At 36.5% G+C, this 21,409-nt stretch overlaps 1 protein-coding gene across 2 annotated transcripts in view; it reads left to right on the top strand.

Moving 5' to 3' along the window:
- Nucleotides 1-18,238, top strand: part of ZNF326 (zinc finger protein 326) — a 36,074-nt gene extending 17,836 nt beyond the window's left edge. For both annotated transcript variants that reach the window (XM_011956041.1, XM_011956042.1), the window contains exons 7-12: nucleotides 1,662-1,773; nucleotides 5,884-6,031; nucleotides 8,030-8,129; nucleotides 10,118-10,248; nucleotides 11,571-11,666; nucleotides 17,064-18,238. In XM_011956041.1, the coding sequence (XP_011811431.1) occupies nucleotides 1,662-1,773; nucleotides 5,884-6,031; nucleotides 8,030-8,129; nucleotides 10,118-10,248; nucleotides 11,571-11,666; nucleotides 17,064-17,402 (926 nt within the window). In that variant the 3' untranslated portion in view covers nucleotides 17,403-18,238. The remainder of the gene's footprint in view (nucleotides 1-1,661; nucleotides 1,774-5,883; nucleotides 6,032-8,029; nucleotides 8,130-10,117; nucleotides 10,249-11,570; nucleotides 11,667-17,063) is intronic.
- The last annotated feature ends 3,171 nt before the right edge of the window (nucleotides 18,239-21,409 follow it).

Genomic DNA, 21,409 nt, shown 5'->3' with positions numbered 1-21,409 from the left:
CAATTCTACTTCTAGGTGGTGTTCTACTCCAAAGAATTTAAAATAGTATTCAAACAAAAATTTATTTATTTATTTATTTTTATTTTTGAGACAGGATCTCACTGTGTTGCCCAGGCTGGAATGCAGTGGCGCAGTCTTGGCTCGCTGCAACCTCTGCCCCTGGGTTCAAGCAATTCTCATTCCTCAGCCTCCTGAGTAACTAGGACTACAGATGTGCACCACCACGCCCAGTTAATTGTTGCATCTTGAGTAGAGATGGTTTTGCCATGTTGTCCAGGCTGGTCTCGAACTCCTGGCCTCAAGTGATCCATCCACCTCAGCCTCCCAAAGTGCTAAGATTACAGGCATGAGCCACTGTGCCTGGCCCAAACAAAAATTTGTATATGAATGTTTATAGTAGCATTATTCATAGTAGCCAAAAGGTAGAAACTATTGAAATATACATCAACAGATGAATGGTTTTAAAAATGTGGAATATTCATATAATGGAATATTATTAAACCATAAAAAAGAAGGTAGTACTTACTAATACATGGTACAACATGAGTGAGCTGTGAAAACATGCTAAATAAAAGTCAGACCAAAAAGGCAACAGGCAGGATGATTCAGGTATATGAAATACCTGGAGTAGGCAAATCCGTAGATCAGAAAGCAGATTAGTGGTTACCAGGGCCTTAGGGTAGGGTTGAAATGGGGAGTGACTGCTTTATGGGTTGATGAAAAGTTCTGCAACTAGATAGTGGAGATGGTTGCATAACTTTGTGAATGTACTTAATGCCATTGAATCGCACATTTTAAAATGGTTAAACTAGTAAATCTTATGTTTTGTGTATTTTATCACAATAGAGAATTTTTTTTTGAAACGGAGGCTCGCTCTGTCCCCCAGGCTAGAGTGCAGTGGCCAGATCTCAGCTCACTGCAAGCTCCGCCTCCTAGGTTTACGCCATTCTCCTGCCTCAGCCTCCCGAGTAGCTGGGACTACAGGCGCCCGCCACCTCACCCGGCTAGTTTTTTGTATTTTTTAGTAGAGACAGGGTTTCACCATGTTAGCCAGGATGGTCTCGATCTCCTGACCTTGTGATCCGCCCGTCTCGGCCTCCCAAAGTGCTGAGATTACAGGCTTGAGCCACCGCGCCTGGCCTACAATAGAGAATTTTTTTAAACAAAGAGAACAAATGTGCTTTCATTTTGGAGATTATAAATTTTAAGAAACTTTCCGAGAGCTCCTACAATATGAACATGAGTTCTTGCATCCAGGTCTCTGCAGTGTTTACTGGACTTCCATTTTCATTCTGGGGCAGGTTGCTTTAGTGTTTCCCAAAGTATGCGGTGCCCAAGATGATTTTAGGTGATAAGGATATTATTGCTTAGAATAAGGATAGGACAAATGAGCAGATTTAAAGAAAAATATGTAGCAAATAATCACATAGATGACAAGCAGATGTGACGGAATTCGTGATGATGGTATTCAAATGAATGAAGTTAATTTAGTGAAGTTTAAGAAATACTGGATAGTCTCCAACTCCGATTTTTTCAGTGAGTTCAATTTTAGATTACAATCACTAAGTAAACCTCATAAGTATGTACTTTATGAACTGATGATTGGAAAGAGAGAATGGAAAAATGAATTTTAGCTTTTACTTTTTTGTGTGATATCGTAGCAAAAACTGATCCTAAAAATGAAGAGGAAGAAAAGCGACGAATTGAGGCTCGGCGAGAGAAACAAAGGCGCAGAAGAGAAAAAAACAGTGAGAAATACGGAGATGGATACAGGTTTGTGCTTAGAGTCAGAAAATTAGGCTCATTAAAAAATGATTTCCTAGAAAAGGCAAACACATCAATTGTAATATGAAAAAGTTCTTAAGATTCAAATGAAAAGACTTGTTCAAAGATATAGAGGAATGCTTTTGATTTTTGATATTTATATGTAATCACTACTTAGAAAACATAAGAAAAAAGGCATTCTATTTATAATGGCAATTCAGAAATATAAAATATCCAGAAATAGCAGCATTCTTAAAAAGACGTACTTGTCATTGAGGTTTGACTATATGCAGACATAGTGATTTTCATGGTCAGGAACTAAATATTACAAATATGTAAGTTCTTTCCAGTCCAGATCCCAAAGGAAATTCTGAAGAAGAGTAAATGGGTAGGTACTGACTTTTTTTTTTTTTTTTTTTTTGAGACAGAGTCTTGTTCTGTCACCCAGGCTGGAGTGCAGTGGCAGGATGTCAGCCCACTGCAAGCTCCGCCTCCCGGGTTTATGCCATTCTCCTGCCTCAGCCTTCTGAGTAGCTGGGACTACAGGTGCCCGCCACCACACCTGGCTAGTTTTTTGTATTTTTTAGTAGAGACGGGGTTTCACGGTGTTAGCCAGGATGGTCTCAATCTCCTGACCTCGTGATCCGCCCGTCTTGGCCTCCCAAAGTGCTGGGATTACAGGCTTGAGCCACTGCGCCCGGCCGGTACTGACTTTTAAGATAATCTCATTCATTAAAAAGCTGTAATAGTTAAAAATACATGGTAATACACAAAACTAATTACTATACCAGAATTATTAGCCTGTGAGCAGACTGTCAGGAAGAATGTAATATTTAATAAAGAGGATATTAGAAATAAGAGGGGAATTGGTTGAACAATGAAATAATAAAAATAAGTTTAGAGCTTCCTCATATGACACCTGGAACGAATGTAGTTAAAAAAAAATGAAATTACAGAAAAACAAAATGTTCTGCAAGGAGATTTTTTTCCCAGGCTTAAAAGTTATAGAATAAATTACAAAGGAAATGATGAGCAGATTTGGCTAAATAAAAACTTAAAATTTGAAAGGAAAGGAAAGCAAACAGACTTGGAAAATATAAACTTGAGAAATGATTAATGTCCAAATTAGATTAAAACATCACCCAAATTATTTTAAAAAGTAAGAAAACTAAGATGTTTAATATTTAATATGATGAGGAAACAGCAGCTAGTAATAATTTTAAGGAAATTGTTTAAACTTAACAGTAATTTAAACTAAAAATTTAAATAATAGTATGCCATTTTATTACTAAGGAGAAATTTGATTTGCTGATTAAGGAATGATCAAAGGACACTTACAATTTCTTGGTGACGTTATAATATTATAACTACTAGAAAGCAATTTAGCAGTTTTTTAAAAAATGTCTTAATTTTTCTTAAAGCCTTGAGCCCTGAAGTTTGAGGCCAGCCTGGGCAACATGGCAAGACCTCATCTCTAAACAAAACAAAACAATCCATAAAAAGAAGAGTAGTTCTAGTTTTAAGAACTACTGCTATTTTTAGTCCTTGTGAGTTCTCTGTCCCACTCATTATCTCTTGTGATTCCTTCTTTTGGTAGAAGCAACAGTCATAGTTATATTTTGGTGTAGAAATGAATTTTAAATTATCAGCCTCTTGGAGTGTAAAAGTCATTTTACATTGTAAGATGCAATTTTTAAAATTGCCCTATGAATACTTTTCTCATTAAAAATTTCAGATCTGAATTACATTCATGTTGACATAATCTGGATTATGTTAATGTTAATATAATATATAAAATTGTGATTTGGAGAAAATGAAAGAACTGAACTTTCATTTAGCTATGTTCTCTAACTCTAAATATAAATCTGATGATATAACCAAAAAAATGTCAACTCATAAATTATCATTGTAGGATATAATTTCTTTAAAGTAGTCTAAATTATTTTCACTTATCAGAGCAGTTTTACTTTGAGTTATGAGGATTCGAGATTGAGTAAATCACTATTCTTGTGATAGGTTCCTTCCCTTGGATATTTGAATGCTTTCACCATAATAAAGAGCATGGAAAGATTTATACCTACCCTTAAGGGAACCTAGGGAGAAAGAGATGGATGTGTGAGAGATGTACATAAATAATAGTGTATGACGAAGGATACCAGAAGAGAAGTACAATGTAGTCTCATGAGAAATAACTTCTAAATAAGAGTGTAGGAGGCCAAGCGTGGTAGCTCATGCCTGTAATTCCAGCACTTTTGGAGGCCAAGGTGGGTGGATTGCTTGAGCCTAGGAGTTCAAAACTAGCTTGGGCAACATGGTGAAACCTTATTTCTACAAAAAATACAAAAATTGAGCCAGGTGTGGTGGCACGTGGCTGTGGTCCCAGCCACTTGGGAGGCTGAGGTTAGAGGATAGCTTGAGCTTGGGAGGTGGAGGTTGCAGTGAGTTGAGTTCGCACCACTACACTCTATGGCCTCGGCAACAGAGCAAGACTCCCTGTCTCAAAAAATAAGTAAATAAGGGTGCAGGGAAATCATGGGAGGTGACCATAATGGACGTGGTATTTGAATTGATCTGGGAATGGTAGGATTACAGGAGGAGTTGTGAGAGGCAGCCCAGGTAGAGGCCATGGCTTGCCATCAAAGCAAATAAATAGGAATGTGTTATTGTTATTTAGAAAATTGAAAGCAGTGTAGATTGAAGTGACTCTAATGAGGTGAAAGGTATAATCTAATTTAAACATTTAATGGAGACATGCTGTGCTGGATATTATTAAAGGTATTGGTGAGTAAGCCAAAAAGGAGAGATTAGGAAATTTCCTAGATGGCAGCAAAAACATTTTTGTCTTTGTTTTTTGAGCTTACAGAGCTAATGAAGCCCTTTGAGCAGTAATGTGCTCTTACCTGCTATAGGAAGTAACAATAATTAATTGAGTAATTGTGTGTTGGGAAATGTTCTAAGGGCTTTGTATGCATTAATTTTTAAAAATCCTCAGACACCTCTGTGAGCGTTCTCATCTCAATGTAAGAAAACCAAGGCCTAGAGAAGTCAAGTAACTTGCCCAAGATCACAGAATGGAATTAGGATATGAACTCAGCAGTTGGCTCCAGAGCTCATACTCTCAACCAGGAAAATAAATCTAGTAGCATTGCAAAGAATTAATTGGAAAATGGAGACTGGAGACAGAAACCAGTTACGTGACTGCTAGCATAATTCAAGGAAAAGCAAATAACGTAAGATAGAAACAGTTACGCTGGGCACAGTGGCTCACACCTGTAATCCCAGCACTTTGGGAGGCCGAGGCAGGCAGATCACCTGAGGTCAGGAGTTCAAGACCAGCCTGGCCAAGGTGGCAGAAACCCCATCTCTACTAAAAATAAACAGTTAGCCAGGTATGATGGTGCATGCCTGTAGTCCCAGGTACTTGGGAGGCTGATGTGGGAGAACCGCTTGAACCCAGCGGGTGGAGGTTGCAGTGAGCTGAGATTGCACCACTGCACTGCAGTCTGGGCAACAGAGCGAGGCTCCATCTCAAACAAACAAACAAACAAAAGAAACAATTAGGTGGGACTGTTCATTATGGAGTGGCTCTTGAGCTTACAGATGTATGCATTTGTCCAGTCCAGGCCTATTAATTATCCCAAAGTGAAGTAGTCTTTAGAAGGCAAGACTTTTATCACCCAAGAATTCCATAGGAGTGAGTCATGATTGTCTAGTGGTGTGCCACTTTGCTTTGTTGACACTACCATTGGTTTAGAAGCTTGAGGATGGAACAACATGTAAAATAAGTTGCAGAACTTCGGAACTTGATACTTCTTGAGGTTTGCTTTGGCTTTTTAATTGGTCCAGGCTTGAAGTGCATAATTTATAGATCCACTGGTTCCATTTTTCCTACCCGGAAGCTCCAAAGTGGGCCAGAAATGCAAAGTGGTGTATGGGTGCGGTCCGAAGAAGTACTTAAAGAAATAGTTTTTTTGGATTTAAGCTAAGTTTAATTCAGTCATAAAATGGAAGAAAGGAAATCATTTATGTTGGTAAAATTAGTTTCAATGGTATATTCTTATGAACTCTTTATAAGTGAATAAAGTAATATTTAAAGGAAAACTTTTTTTTCTCTTACAGAATGGCATTTACGTGTTCATTTTGTAAATTTCGAACATTTGAAGAAAAAGATATTGAACTGCATCTGGAAAGTTCTTCACATCAGGAAACATTAGATCATATACAGAAACAAACAAAATTTGATAAAGTAGTTATGGAGTTTTTGCATGTAAGTAGCTGTTTTTGAAGTGAGAAGCATTTTATTGATATGAATTTCTTATGATTTCATTTTTCACTTTCCCCATCTCTTGCATTTATGTTTCTAAAATTTTAATTTACTATTTAAAGAAAGAGTTGCTTTAAAATTAACTCAGAATTACTTGTGAATTCCTCTATAATAGAATTTGTATTCGTTATTTCAGAAATGATTACATTTTTCACAGTTGTTTCTGGAGGAGGTGTCCTTTAACAACTTTATTGATGTAGAGTCAGCTATCATCCATTAACTGGAGTTGTGCTGGTTACATTCATTCGTTATTTCAGTTGAGTCCTATAACAACTCAATTTTTATCATGAAAGATTATGCTCAGAGCAGTTAAATGATTGTCAAGTGCCAATGCCAGGAATTCAGAAGTACCGTAGGGGTTTGGCAAAGGGAAAGACGATTGGGAATGTTAAGGAATGCTTAAAGAAAGGGCTTGAGCTAGACTGCTAATTGTACATACATAGAATTAATTTGGACAGAAGAGATGGAATTATTAGAAAGTTAAAAATACAATGATCATCAAGTATACATATGTAACAAACCTGCACATTGTGCACATGTACCCTAGGACTTAAAGTATAATTTAAAAAAAAAAAAAAGGTCAAGAAACAATAAGTGCTGAAGAGGCCGTGAAGAAATAGTAACACTTTCACACTGTTGGTGGGAATGTAAATTAGTTAAATGATTGGGGAAGACAGCATGGAGATTCCTCAAGGATCTAGAATCAGAAATACCATTTGACAGAGCAATCTCATTACTGAGTATATATCCAAAGGAATATAAATCATTCTACTATAAAGACACATGCACACATATGTTTATTGGAGCACTATTTACAATAGCGAACTAATGGAATCAACCCAAATGTCCATCACTGATAAACTGGATAAAGAAAATGTGGTACATATACACCAGGGAATATTATGCAGCCACAAAAAGGAATGAGATTATGTTCTTTGCAGGGACATGGATGAAGCTGGAAGCCATCATCCTCAGCAAACTAACATAGGAACATAAAACCAAACACTACATCTTCTCACTCGTAAGTGGGAGTCAAACAATGAGAACACATGGGCACAGGCAGTGGAACACCACACCCTGGGCCTGTTGTGGGGTTGGAGGAAAGGAGAGGGAATTTATAGGACTAGTCAATAGGGGTGACAAACCGCCATGGCACATGTATACTTATGTAACAAACCTGCACATTTTGCACATGCATCCTGCAACTAAAAGTAAAATAAAAAAATAAAGACACTGGCTAACAACAACAACAAAAAAATACAATGATCAGGCTGGGCGTGGTGGCTCACACCTGTAATCCCAGCACTTTGGGAGGCTGAGGCGGGTGGATCACGAGGTCAGGGGTTAAAGACCAGCCTGAAAAACATGGTGAAACCCCATCTTTAATAAAAATACAAAAATTAGCCAGATGTGGTGGCGCGTGCCTGTAATCCCAGCTACTCAGGAGGCTGAGGCAGGAGAATCACTTAAACCCGGGAGGCAGAGGTTGCAGTGAGCAGAGATCGTGCCACTGCACTCCAGCCTGGGTGACAGAGTGACACTCCATCTCAAAAAAAAAAAAAAAGTGAACATTCATACCACCATAATCCTCATAGAACTAACTGTGACCCTTAATTTTCTTCTGTAATTTACTTCCTTAATGGGTTTCTGTGTGTCCTTTATAACTTAAATACCCCCCTACTCTGGAAGACCTCTTGAAATATTCTAGCTCCCTTTGATCCCTTTCTCTATATGCTTAAAATATGCTTTGAAAAGTGAATAATTTTTGTAGGTTCCTAATATTTTATGATTATCTTTTCAACTAAATTGTAAACTCCTTGAGAAAAGATGTTAATTCTTATATAGCAGATATTGTATCTTCCGTAGGATGAACATGGTGCTAAGCATTATATTGAGTAGTCATTGAAAAACTGTTTGGATTCTTTCTGTTTTGTTTTCTAGGAGTGTATGGTGAATAAATTCAAGAAAACATCTATTCGTAAGCAACAGACAAATAATCAAACAGAAGTAGTTAAAATAATTGAAAAAGATGTTATGGAAGGTAAGTATTTAAAACAAATTATTTTAAAATTCTACATGTATTTTTATATATCATAACCTGTTTAAATGTAAATGATAGCCACTAGAGTGATATACTACAGTCATATATACAGTAGCTCTGAGTGAGTTACCAGAAATGAACTTCTTTCTCTTCCTGTTCTCATGCTTACAAATTTATCATTACCTGCCATTACTTTCTTCACTACAGTTTGAGAGGGAAAATTACCTTTTCCTCTGGATGAAAGATACTTCTCTCTGTTTTCTGTTTCTGTTATTCTTTCTCCCAAAATTCAAGTTATGAACTCTTCTGTTTTTTAGTCTTTCCTTCTCTTTTGATTCCATCTCTGGAGTCTGTAAATACACTTTTACTTAAAAAAACAAAACAAAACAAAAACAAAAACCAACCAAACAAAAAACAGCCAACAAAAGGAATAAAAAAAAGGAAAGAAAAATAGACACTAGTTCTCCTAAATAACCTATCTTCTTTTTCATTTTAAATAACCAAATAACCAGGCTTCTTTAAGCATAATCCACACTAGTCTCTGCTTCTTCATCTCCCATGTATTACATTAAACAACTTTTGACTACTGGTAGTCTACTGAAACTGCTGTGACAGAAGCTACCAACGCCAACTCCTCTAGGTTCTTTTGAATCATTATCTTCCATAATATTTTTTACTAACTACATTATTCATGAATCATTTTTCTTGCTTTGTTTCTGTGGCACTTCACTGGCCTAATGTTTTCTTTATCCTTTTGTCATTTTTTAGTCTTTATGCTTTCTCTGCTAGTCTTTTAGAATTTGATGTTTCTCAGTACCTTGTCATTAGCTCCATTACCATCTCCTTTTATATTCCTTCCTAATAAATTCACTTACTTACAGAGCTTAAGTTAGTATCTAGATGTTCATTACTTATACATCTATATTTCTAGCACAGATCTTTCTTCTGAACTCAGTCTTACACATCTGCCTACTGACATCTCTCTACAGTAGTCACACAAAATCAACATATCCAAAAAATTTATCATCTCCTTGAGCAATATCCTACCTTACATAGAAAGCAAAACAAAACCTCACAGTTTTTTCCTTCATTTATCTTGAAAAGGGCCTGCACCATCTATCAAAGCCGGAAGTAGAGAGTTATACGAGGTACTTTTTCCTTACTGTATCTTGAGTACTGATCAATTGATAACGTCAATTCTATCTTTTAAATATTTGTCAAATCTGTTTCTCGACGTCTCCTTTAAATACTGTATTTGTTCAAATCCTTGTCTATTGTCTTGACAATTGTAGTATTTCCGAAGTAGTTTCCTTACTTCCAGTTTTTCTTATCTATGATTTTACCACATGATCTCGTTATTTCAGGAACTTTCAGTGGCTCCTCTTCCTCTCCAGGATCAAGTTGCAAATTCCTAGGCATGGCACATAAAGCTCTTTATTATTTAGGCCCTTTTTTTCTATTTTCATCTTTAGTCCCTTCTTCTCTGTTCCAGTCGTACTAACTTGCAGAAAGTACCATTTTCTTTCATCCTTCCCTTGCATATGTTTATACCTTCATCTGTAGTAAACCCTAGTCACCATTTGCAAGATCCAGAATATCTTTGTTCCTTATGAATCCAGTTTTGACATCATTTCCCCTTTTCTTACGCATCCACATTCATAATCATGGAAATTCTTATTTTACTACAAAATCAACATTTGTTTTCCTTTATATTATAGTTTTGGGAGGGTGAATGTACAGGCCTCAGAGCATGGTTGTTTAACCTGATTAGGAACTATAATGTAATTATACCTTAATAATTTTAATTAGTTAGCGATATATTAAATCTACATATGTAGATTTATGAGATGTGGTAGAAATATTCAACATAAACCTGTACACTCTGATCTTTATTTTGGAAGAAGGGATATGGAAACTAAGTAGTAAAAACTTCATTGGTCAGAAATAATACATGAATCATTGATTTCATAATTGGATGTCTTTTGTAGGTGTTACAGCAGATGATCACATGATGAAAGTAGAGACAGTTCATTGCAGTGCTTGCAGTGTGTATATCCCTGCTTTACATAGTTCAGTTCAGCAGCACTTAAAGTCTCCTGATCATATCAAAGGGAAGCAGGTAAAATTTTGATCTGTCTTAATAAAGTTGCTGGATTATCCATCAATATTTTATTGTTCTTTGGCCATAGCTTCACACCTTTCTGCAATTTTATCAATTTATCAATCTCATATGGAAATAACTATGAGTATACTGAGAGAGGCAGTATACAGTGGGTAAGAGTGAACTCTCGAGTAAGATTCCCTGAGTTGTTCAATCTATAACATGTGTTAAGCAAGCAAGTTAGCCTTTCTTTGTCTAAGTTTCCTTATCTGTAAAATGAGGGTAGATGATCATTCTACTCTTACCTGATTTTTTTAAAGAATTAGATTAACCAAAATGTATAAGGCAATTAAAATAGTGTCTGGTAATGGTAAGCATTCAGGAAATTGTAGCTTTTATTGAACTGTTAGCTTTTTAAAAAGTCAGTACGAAACAGTTTTGTGAGAGAGTGTGTGTATTGTGTGTGTGTGTGTTTTAGAATAAAAAAGTAAAGATTTGATTATTGCTGATAAATATTTCTGATGGTTGGGAAAAATACATTTAAAAACAGCATTACCAGCTAGCATCTATTGTTACATTTTTTAGTAGAATATCCCTGAAAAATTTACTGTCTTTTTGGTTAGTGTGTTTCTGCTTCTCTATTGGCATGGCTGGTTTTATTTAGTCAGATTTACTTCAGGCAATACAAATGTTTATATTGTGGAAAATCGGTTTCTTTGAAAAGCATATTTAAAGATTCAAATATTAAAGCCTTAAGTTTTAAGTAGAACATACCCAGTGTTAAACTTGTATTTTGTATTAAAGTGAACCTCATTTAATTCAGATTTCTTCAAGCGTTTTTGAACACATACAGTCTTTTCTTAATCTATGTCTTTTTCTTCTCTTGATATTCCCTTGACACCATTTTGGCAATTAGACATTCTATATTGTTATCTTTCTTCCTTTGTGTAATAGTCTTGAAATAACCACAGCCTAGGGGAAGACTAGATACTCTTGTAGTATGAAAAATTATTCTTCATTTTTTGATAGCATGAAAATTAATAGTTGGGGCCTGGGTAGGCAGATGGGGAGTGGAAAGAAGAGAAGGCAGCTATCTAGTAGAATCTAGACTTGTAGATTTGTGGGACTGAGTGTTTTCTGTTGAAGCTGATTGGCTTGAATCTTCACTGTTTTAATTCATAGATTTAGATTGTGGTTACAGTAGGTACTGTTGCTCTATAGTTTGTAAGAAGATAAGTCATTCAAATCTGAGGGTTTGAGCATGAAATGGTGTTTTAATTATGGAAATATTTTTCATAGCATGGTTTTCAAGAACCCTCAGTGTGTTCTGTTTTTTGTAGGCTTATAAGGAACAAATAAAAAGAGAGAGTGTCTTGACTGCTACAAGCATTTTAAATAATCCAATAGTGAAGGCGCGATATGAACGTTTTGTTAAGGTAAGATATTAGGGCAAAAACCTTTCTGATAATATTGTGGTTTTGCAGTAATTAACTGGTGACATAGTAACCTTTTGTGATACTTGAATATAGTTTAACATATTAAGAATTTTACTCAGAATCTTGTATATAGGTAAAACATCTTTTTTCCTTATTGTTGGGTTGGTCAAGATGGGAGCAGTGATTCCACTGATCATCTTTATAGCTCTGAATCAATTGAGAAATACACAAGAATTAGATAGAAAATCAAAATGTCAGCTTTATTCTTGATTTAAGAAAAAATTGACTTGGAGAATATATCTTAGGTATGTAGTTGCTGTGAACTTTTAGTATTTCACTTCTGAATTAGGTAGACTTAGATCCTCCCAACTTCTGTTACCAGCCCTGATGGAGAGCAACAGGCTTCTCCTCGTTTACCACAGGGCATAGAACAGACTAGGATGTACCTTTTCTGTCACTAGGAGGACCCAAAAGAGGGGACCCAGAAGGGATTGTGTTGTGTACACCTAGTTTTTTCTTCCAAGCATACTAATTGCATATGTCATTTCTTTTCTTTGGGTAAAAGTTGGAGGGTAGCAGGAAGGTCAGATATGTTGCTCCAGAAGAAGGAATCTCATGGAATTTGGAGGGCAGGAGAAGAGAGGTTTGCTTCTAATGTTAAGAAACTCAGATGTGAACTCTTTACTCCTCAGGGTTTTTGCCGTATGTTATGGCTTGAATCCATCTTTACATAAAATTTATTATAAACACTATACAAATAAGAGCTTACTATGATTCAGGAAATTAATAGAGATCAATTTTAGAGGTTAGTCTTTTAGTTTTGTTCTGTTTTTACTTTTCTTATAATACCCAGACTGGTCTGATAGAAGTTATTTTTCAGTCTTTACAAAATAATACCTACCTTAAAATCATTATTCTACACTGAACAGAGCTGTTGTGTTGAAGATTTACAAGTGTGTTATTTGCATTAGTAAGTATAGATTAAAGAAGTTTTGTTTATTTTGTCTGTTGTGACTGTTAACAGCTACTCTGAAGAAAACCTGATACATATTTAATGACCACTAAATTGTACCTCTACCAGTTCTTTCCAAGTTAAATAATATCAGTTCTTTCAGCTTGTTCCTTAGGGACCTATTTTCTAATTTGTTAATTTAATATTTGTTAATATTTGTCGCCGTTTAGTACATTCTTTTTTTTTTTTTTTTTTTTTTTGAGACGGAGTCTTGCTCTGTCGCTCGGGCTGGAGTGCAGTGGCCGGATCTCAGCTCGCTGCAAGCTCCGCCTCCCGGGTTTACGCCATTCTCCTGCCTCAGCCTCCCGAGTAGCTGGGACTACAGGCGCCCGCCACCTCGCCCTGCTAGTTTTTTTGTATTTTTTTAGTAGAGACGGGGTTTCACAGTGTTAGCCAGGATGGTCTCGATCTCCTGACCTCGTGATCCGCCCGTCTCGGCCTCCCAGAGTGCTGGGATTACAGGCTTGAGCCACCGCGCCCGGCCTACATTCTTGACACTACTTTAAAAAAAAGGAATGCAGCCCTGAATTGAAATCCAAGTTTATGGGAGGTATGACATCAAAAAGAAGCGTCATAGGTAAAGAAGGAAAGATTAGATTTTTATTTTTGCATTGTCACAAACTTCTGAGAGTCAATGGTTTCTATTGATATGTGAAGATAATTTTTAATGAGGGAAGAATGCAAAATTAGAATTTCTATATAGTGTTTTCAGGTTACACATAGAATTTCTATATAGTGTTTTCAGGTTACACAATTGAGTCACTTCATGGAATGGGAGATGTCACTGATGGGAGTATGCTGCTCATGCACGTATTGTAGAGAACGCACCTGAACTGAGAACTCCTCTAGAACTTTGTTACTCAGAATGTGATCTGTGGATCAGCAGTATTGGCATCACTTGGGAGCTCATTAGAAATGCAGAATTTCAGGTCATACCCAGGACTACTGAATAAGAATCTTCATTTTAATGAGATTCCTGTTGATTTATATGCATGTGAAAATTCAGGAAGCACTGGGATCACATTACTCAATGATGGCCCTTTATTCGGCAGGCCTGTCTGCTCTGTTCCCTGTTGTTGTTCCCCAGAACATCTTCTGCTCATGGTCAGCTCTGGTCATGGCTTAAAACTCCTCCACTGTCAAGTACTCTCTGTCTGACAAAATGCCCTTGTAAATCTTTGTCCCTTAGAGACACAGCAGAGAAGACAGAAACAAAACAAAACAAAACAAGTTTGTCCCCATCGAGATGATCATATCATTGCATCAGTTTCTCCTAATTCTCCAACTGTATCATCTTGTTCTGCCTTCAGTCCTTGCTGTGGGCACTGATAATCACCCTTTCAGTAGGGAATGGTGCTGTTCTAAAATTCCTTATTCGTTGTAGCTCTATGGTTAGCTTTAATGTTTGTCTTTCTAAAAATTGTAGAATCATGCATGCCAGTCCTGTGTTTCCGAGATTTTTACTCAATTCACAATAATTTTACTTATTAACTACCAGTGTAATGTGTTCCCTGTAGTGACTTTTCCAACCTTTAATAACTTCACATCTCAGATTGCATTCTTGCTCTCTTTGCTTCCCATATTGTTTTTCTTATATGTATATATATTTTAAGACAATCTCTTTGTGTTGCCCAGGCCAGAGTGCATGGTGTGATAATAGCTCACTGCAGCCTTGAACTCCTGGGTTTAAAGCCATTCTCCCCCCTCAGCCTCTCTAGTAGCTGGGATTACAGGCACACGCCACCGCCTTCAGCTACTTCCCATATTCTTATTCTCCTGCATTAGGGAGATTGAGACCATTAGATGTAAATTCAGTAAGTGTTCGCATTTCTGCCTTAGATATATCTTTCCTTCACCTTTATTATCTGTGAGGAAAAATCATTGCCTTTCATATGTGTCCTAATTTCATCATTATTTCTTCCCTTACTTGCATCTGATTTTTTTCCAATTTTTTTTTTTCTAATCTTCCTCAAATAGACATGCTTATGAGTTCCCTAAACTAAAAATGACTTAACTTTTCCTAGACTTTGGCCCACCCTATTTTATCATCTTTTCTCTTCCCAGAATACTTGAAATGGTAGTTTACTTTGCACATGCTCTTTGCTTCCTCTCTATTATTCACTCTTTAAACTAGTAGTTCTCAACCAGAGGAATGTGTTCAGTCACCCGTGAGGCTAAGATAAATGAAAAGCTGCCTAAGCCCTTTTTTTAGGCTTTCTGAATTAGGGTTTCCCAAACCTCACTGATAAATATCTCCTAAAATGCTTCTCTTATTTTGAGACAGAGCCTCACTCTGTTGCCCAGGCTGGAGGACAGTGGTGCGATCTTGGCTTACTGCAAACTCCACCTCCCAGGTTCAAACGATTCTCCTGCCTCAGCCTCCTGAGTAGCTGGATCTGTGGGCGCGCACTACCACGCCAAGCTCATTTTTGCCCTGAAATGCTTCTTAAATGTGCAAGTTACCAAGCTTCTCCTGGAAATTTTGATTTAGGCTGTCTGAGATTGATCCAGGAATTGGTGTTTTCAGCAAGAGCTCCAGTACAGACTCAATGAAAATCTCAGGGTGTTGGAACCAGGGCCTGTGGTTTTTGACAGCTTCATAGGAAATTTTAAAGATACATTCTTGGACAACTGCTGCTGTCTTAACTGTCACATCATACTTTTGAAACTGCTCTGCCTAAGATTGCTAATGATGTCATTATCAAATCTAGTGACCTTTAAAAAATTATAACATACTATTTAAAATGTATGAAAGTAAGGGGATAGTACAATAAATCCTCAAGAACCTCCATTCTATAATGATGATCAACTCTAGTGACCTTTTTCAATTGCTTTCTGCTTTTTTATACATATCATTTGACACTGTTGATCTATCACTTATTCTTGAAACTCTTTCATCAGGTAGTCTTTTACTGTCCTGGGTTTTCTCCTACACCAAGTGTTCTTTCACTTCTGTTTTTTCTTTTTTCTTTTCTTTTTTTTTTTTTTTGTGATGGAGTCTCGCTGTGTCGCCCAGGCTGGAGTGAAGTGGCACGATCTCGGCTCACTGCAAGCAAGCTTTGCCTCCTGGGTTCACCCCATTCTCCTGTCTCAGTCTCCCGAGTAGCTGGGACTACAGGTGCCCACTACCAAGCCTGGCTAATTTTTTGTATGTGTAGTGGAGACGGGGTTTCACTGTGTTAGCCAGGATGGTCTCGATCTCCTGACCTCGTGATCCGCCCGCCTCAGCCTTACAGGTGTGAGCCACCACGCCCGGTCGTATTCCTTCACTTCTAACTTCTGCTGCCCCCACGTATAGAGTAGGCATCTTCCTGGGGTTTTTATTCCAGCCCTTTTTTCTACTTAATCCAGCAGTCCCATCCCAGGGTCTTCCCATTTAAGAGTCTGGCTTCACCATGCACTCTATGCAAGCAGGCAATTCATTAATGTAAATATCTTACTTTGAACTCTCCTGTCTTTTTTGAGTTGCAGATTTATAGCTGCCTATTAGACATCTAGATATCTGAAGTTTTAATTATATATATTAATAATGTATACATACTTCCTCCCCTTTTCCTTTCCATTAGAATAGTGATGTAACTTACCTGTTCTGTGAATAATGTCACCACATCTTTTACATTTCTGGTCTGGGGTATTAGAGTAGCTTCCTCACTAGTATTTCTTCTTTTGGTTCTCTACTTCATCCTTCACATTCCTGTGTCATTCATCTTAGAGGGTAGTGCCAGTCTTAATGTTTTCCTGCTTAATAACCTTCACTGTTACTTCATTTCTTACTACATTAATATAGCCTTCTGATAATGGTCAAATTTGTGTGAGATTTGATCCAGATATATAATTCAAATATTAAAATAAAGTTGTACCTGTGAATGTTTACTGAGAGGTTTGTCTACTTTTTACAAGTAGAAGTAAGGCATGGTATCCAATAGATTAGGCAAGGTACCTGATTTTCATTTGAGTTTTAAAGAGATTCTGTAACATTAAATACTCATATAATTAAGTAAAATGTAAATCTTTGTGTCATCTCTTTTGTTTCTACCAAAAACAACACTTTCCTTTGTCATATATATATGTATATGATTTTAGAAATACAGTTAAGGGGAAAATATGCTGCTCTTGGGAGTGAATATTCAAGTGTGCATCAATTTTTTGAATATTTACCCTAGAAGATTCCAGTTATGGAGTATAAAGTAATGGCTTCAGTAAATTATATGCTCACATTGGTATGAACTGGACACTCAGCAAATACTTAATGAATTTGTTACGATTTATAATGAAAAGTTTCAAAATGGCATTTACTCCTCATGATATGGCAAGTAAAAATTTCACTTGCCATAGCATGTAATAATGCATGTGCTGATTTTAAAACCCATTTCTTATGTTTTTAGGGTGAGAATCCTTTTGAAATTCAAGACCATTCTCAGGATCAGCAAATAGAAGGAGATGAGGAGGATGAAGAGAAGATTGATGAACCTATTGAAGAAGAGGAGGATGAAGAGGAGGAAGAAGAAGCAGAGGAAGTGGGGGAAGTAGAGGAGGTGGAAGAAGTAGAGGAAGTGAGAGAAGGAGGAATAGAGGGTGAGGGAAATATAGAGGGAGTGGGGGAAGGAGGGGAAATAGGGGCAATGGGAGAAGTAGAGGGAGTGGGGGAAGTAGAGGAAGTAGAGGAAGAAACAGCAAAGGAAGAACCGGCTGATTTCCCTGTTGAGCAACCTGAAGAAAATTAAATATAAGGTATTAACTTTAAAAGGAGCTTTACATTTCGGTTCTAATGTAAAAAAGGGTAAGACATTTAATAGCTTAAAACATGAATTAACACCCATGTTGCATGCATTCCACATATTAAAATTTGTTTTATATAATTTCTAAATGTTTAACATTTGTTTAATAAAATGAAGGTAAAACTATTTTAGTTTAGTTTTTATAGCTACCAAACTTAGATCTGATAAATTGTTTGTATAATTTTTAAGCTTAATTTTTATTACTTTATTGGTGTTAAGGATAACAAATGTGTATTGTTAGTATAGCTATTCTAATAATTTTATCTTAAATGCTGCTCTTGGGAGTGAATATTCAAGTGTGTATCAATTTTTGAATACTTACCCTAGAAGATATAAACTGGGCAAGTATTTTGTGCTCTGTGTATTTTTTTACTGCATTGGACATTGAATAGTAATTTGCGTTAAGATACGCTTAAAGGCTCTTTGTGACCATGTTTCCCTTTGTAGCAATAAAATGTTTTTTACAAAAAATATTCTCCCTGGATTAGCAGTTTAAATGAAACAGAGTTCATCAATGAAATGAGTATTTAAAATCAAAATTTGCCTTAATGTATCAGTTCAGCTCACAAGTATTTTAAGAGGATTGAGAAGACTTGAATTAAAGAAAAAAAAATTCTCAATCATATTTTTAAAAAGTAAAACTAAAATTTTTTTTAAAAACACATTTCAAATAGAAGTGAGTCTGTAACTGACCTTATTTATACTCTTTTTAGTTTGTTCCTTTTCCCTGTGCCTGTGTCAAATCTTGAAGTCTTCCTGAAAATACATTTGATACAAAGTTTTCTGTAGTTGTGTTAGTTCTTTTGTCATGTCTATTTTTGGCTGAAGAACCAAGAAGCAGACTTTTCTTTTAAAAGAATTATTTCTCACTCCGGAGGCTGAGGCAGGAGAATGGCGTAAACCCGGGAGGCGGAGCTTGCAGTGAGCTGAGATCTGGCCACTGCACTCCAGCCCGGGCGACAGAGCAAGACTCCGTCTCAAAAAAAAAAAAAAAAAAAAAAAAAGAATCATTTCTCTTTCAAATACTTCTCTCCTTTTTTAAAAATTACTTTTCATGGCTTATATACCTACATATATAAAAAGAGAACTTGAGCTTGATAGAGGATCTATTCTTAAGTCATTTGTTTTCAAACAACCATCTATCTATGTCACTAATAAGTAGTGCTCTTGTTTTTTTCAATCTTTATTGTGGCCTCTTTTGAGAGTATGGTCCTTTTTTTTTTTTTCTTTTTTGGGACAGGGTCTCACTCTGTCGCCCAAACTGGAGTGCAGTGTAGCCTCAACCTCCTGGGCTCAAGTGATCCTCTAACTTAGCCTCCCACGTAGCTGGTACTGTTAAGTGTGAGCCACCATGCCTAGCTAAATTTTGTAGTTTTCGTGGAGACAGGGTGTTACCATGTTATCCAGGCTGGTCTCAAACTCCTGGGCTCAAGTGACCTGCCTGTCTTGGCCTCCCAAAGTGCTGAGATTACAGGTGTGAGCCACCATGCCTGGCGTAGGGGGCTGCATTTCAGTGAAATTAAATTCTTAAAGTTTTGAGGCATTGTATGGATAAATGTATTATATCAGATTGTAAGGCATTAAGTGGGTGAATATATGGACATTTGTAGAATCCCACAGATAATTTATCTTTTTGTATAAAATAAGGCTTTTAAAACTAGACTTTCTGGACCAATACAGTTTTTTTTTTTGAGGTGAACTAAGTTTGCCTACCTTAAAGCTAGGAATATCCAATAGATACTTGCATCTAATTTTAGGGATTTGGTGCCAAATAAGAGAAGGTTAGTTGAAGACTAGAGAAATTTGGATACTCTCTAGGAGTCTGTATTTACTTAGCAGGCTTTTGAAAGCCTTTTTGCTTAGTTCAAATTTTAGGGATAATAGGACTTGTTACCCGCTTGTTTCTCCTTTATTTAAAAATATTTGTGGAAGGGCTAAGGTAAAATAGTAATAAATTCCTCTAGTTTATTAGTATTTGGTTCTTTTGATACTAAGCTGAGTGATTTGTTTAAAAAACAATGTCTCTGGTAATCTGATTGAGATATGAAACTTTTGGAAAGAAGACTGTGTAACAAAAATTCTATGTAACAACTGGAAAAATGTTTTAGAATGAGAGATAGGAAAGAACATCTAAGTAGTGTTTTTTGTGGGACACATGAGCCTTTATACAGACTAGCTAATTTGCAAGGTAATGATAAAAGTGTATTTTATTACTGTGCTTTTTTCAGAAATTCAAATTCTTGTATTTCCTATTGGGTAATTTGTAGATGGTCAGTTTATAGGCAGGTTAGTTTTTTTGATCCTTAGTGTTTATATTTTCATTGCTTTTGTAATAAGGATTTATATAAGATCTTAAACATCTTTCAACTTCTGTTTTCCAAGTATCACTTGTTTTCTCTATTACAAAGTGAGATGCGTAGTTCTAAATAACCAAAGAAATTTATTTATAACCTACACAGTTGTTTCAGCTACATGTAGGGACTATCCTGTATTCTTCCCTTTTTATCACTTCCTACCTCCAGTCTATCAAAAAGTCTGTCTGTTCTATTTCCAAAATTTATCTGCCCACTCTTCTACCTCCACGGCAACCAACCCAGTTCAAGTCATGATCGTTTCTTATTAAGTAATCTTGATTCCACCCTTACTGTGATAGATTCAGTTTTCTACACAAGTATAAGCTTTTAAAAATGTAGTTCAGATAATGTTAATCTCATGCTTTTTTTTTTTTGTACCTATACAGTTAGAACTTCTTATCATGTTGATCAGACTGGCCTAGCTTTCCAACTTTATAGCATATACCATTCTTCTCACCAGCCATAATGGCCTTCTGTTACTTTTTTGATGAAGTTCTTTCCTACAAAGACCTTTGCATTTTCTGTTTCTATAGCCTATATCCATCAGCTTCCCTTGGCTGATTCTTCATCCTTCAGGTCATCTTAAATGTTAGAAAACGGGAGTAGTTCTAAAATGTTTGTAGAGGCGAGGATTTGGGGGTACCAACCTAGATTTTACTAGAGCATATTCTTTGGAGGTGTTCTTTTTTTTCCACTTTTTATTTATTTATTTTTTTTAGATAGGATCTCTCTTTGTCATGCAGGCTGGAATTCAGTGGCACGATCATGGCTCACTGCACCCTTGACCTCCTGGGCTCAAGTGGTCGTCCCACTTTAGCCTCCCAAGTAGCTGGGACCACAGGCGTGCACTGTCACACTCAGCTAATATTTTTTTTGTAGAGATGGCGTCTTGCTTTGTCGCCCAGGCTAGTCTTGAACTCCTGGACACAGGCAGTCCTCCCACCTCAGCCTCCCAAAGTGCTAGGATTATAGGCATGAGCCACCACGCCTGGCCTGGAGGTGATATATTTTTAACAAATATCTCACATGATTTTGAAGGTGGTCAGTGATTGCACTTTGGGAACATTCATAGGGCCCTCAAACAAATTTCTGGTGCCTGTAACTCTCCCCTATCAAGACAGGAGTTTCTGCCCTTTTGAATATAAACATAGGTTTGGGGAATTCTTCATAATATTTTCTGAAAGCACTGGAATCTGTAATAGACCTGTGGGAGTCAGAAAATGGGGCCTTCCCCCCCTCATTTAATACTTACAACTGTATTGTGAAGTTAGTAGGAGTAGTACTTTTCCCATATAATAAGCTTATTCTTGTACATGTAGACACAGAGAAAAGAACTACAAAGGTAAATGTTAGTGCATGTTGAAATGTATTTAAGAACTCTGTTTTTGTTGACGAGATTGTTCTTATGTAGAAGTGGATATTATCAGATTATTTTAGATGTTATTTAACATTTGATTTATTTACCAAATTGTCCTTACTTTGAATATAAGCAGACTTTTTTATTGTGGTAAAGTATGCATAGCATAAAATTACCGTTCTAATCATTTTTTAATGCACCATTTAGTGGTATTAATTACAAGCAAACTTTTTTTTTGAGAC

Source organism: Colobus angolensis, unplaced genomic scaffold (genome assembly GCF_000951035.1).
Source record: "Colobus angolensis palliatus isolate OR3802 unplaced genomic scaffold, Cang.pa_1.0 Scaffold41, whole genome shotgun sequence".
NCBI classification, from domain to species: domain Eukaryota; kingdom Metazoa; phylum Chordata; class Mammalia; order Primates; family Cercopithecidae; genus Colobus; species Colobus angolensis.
This window is presented reverse-complemented; position numbering and strand designations above follow the sequence as displayed.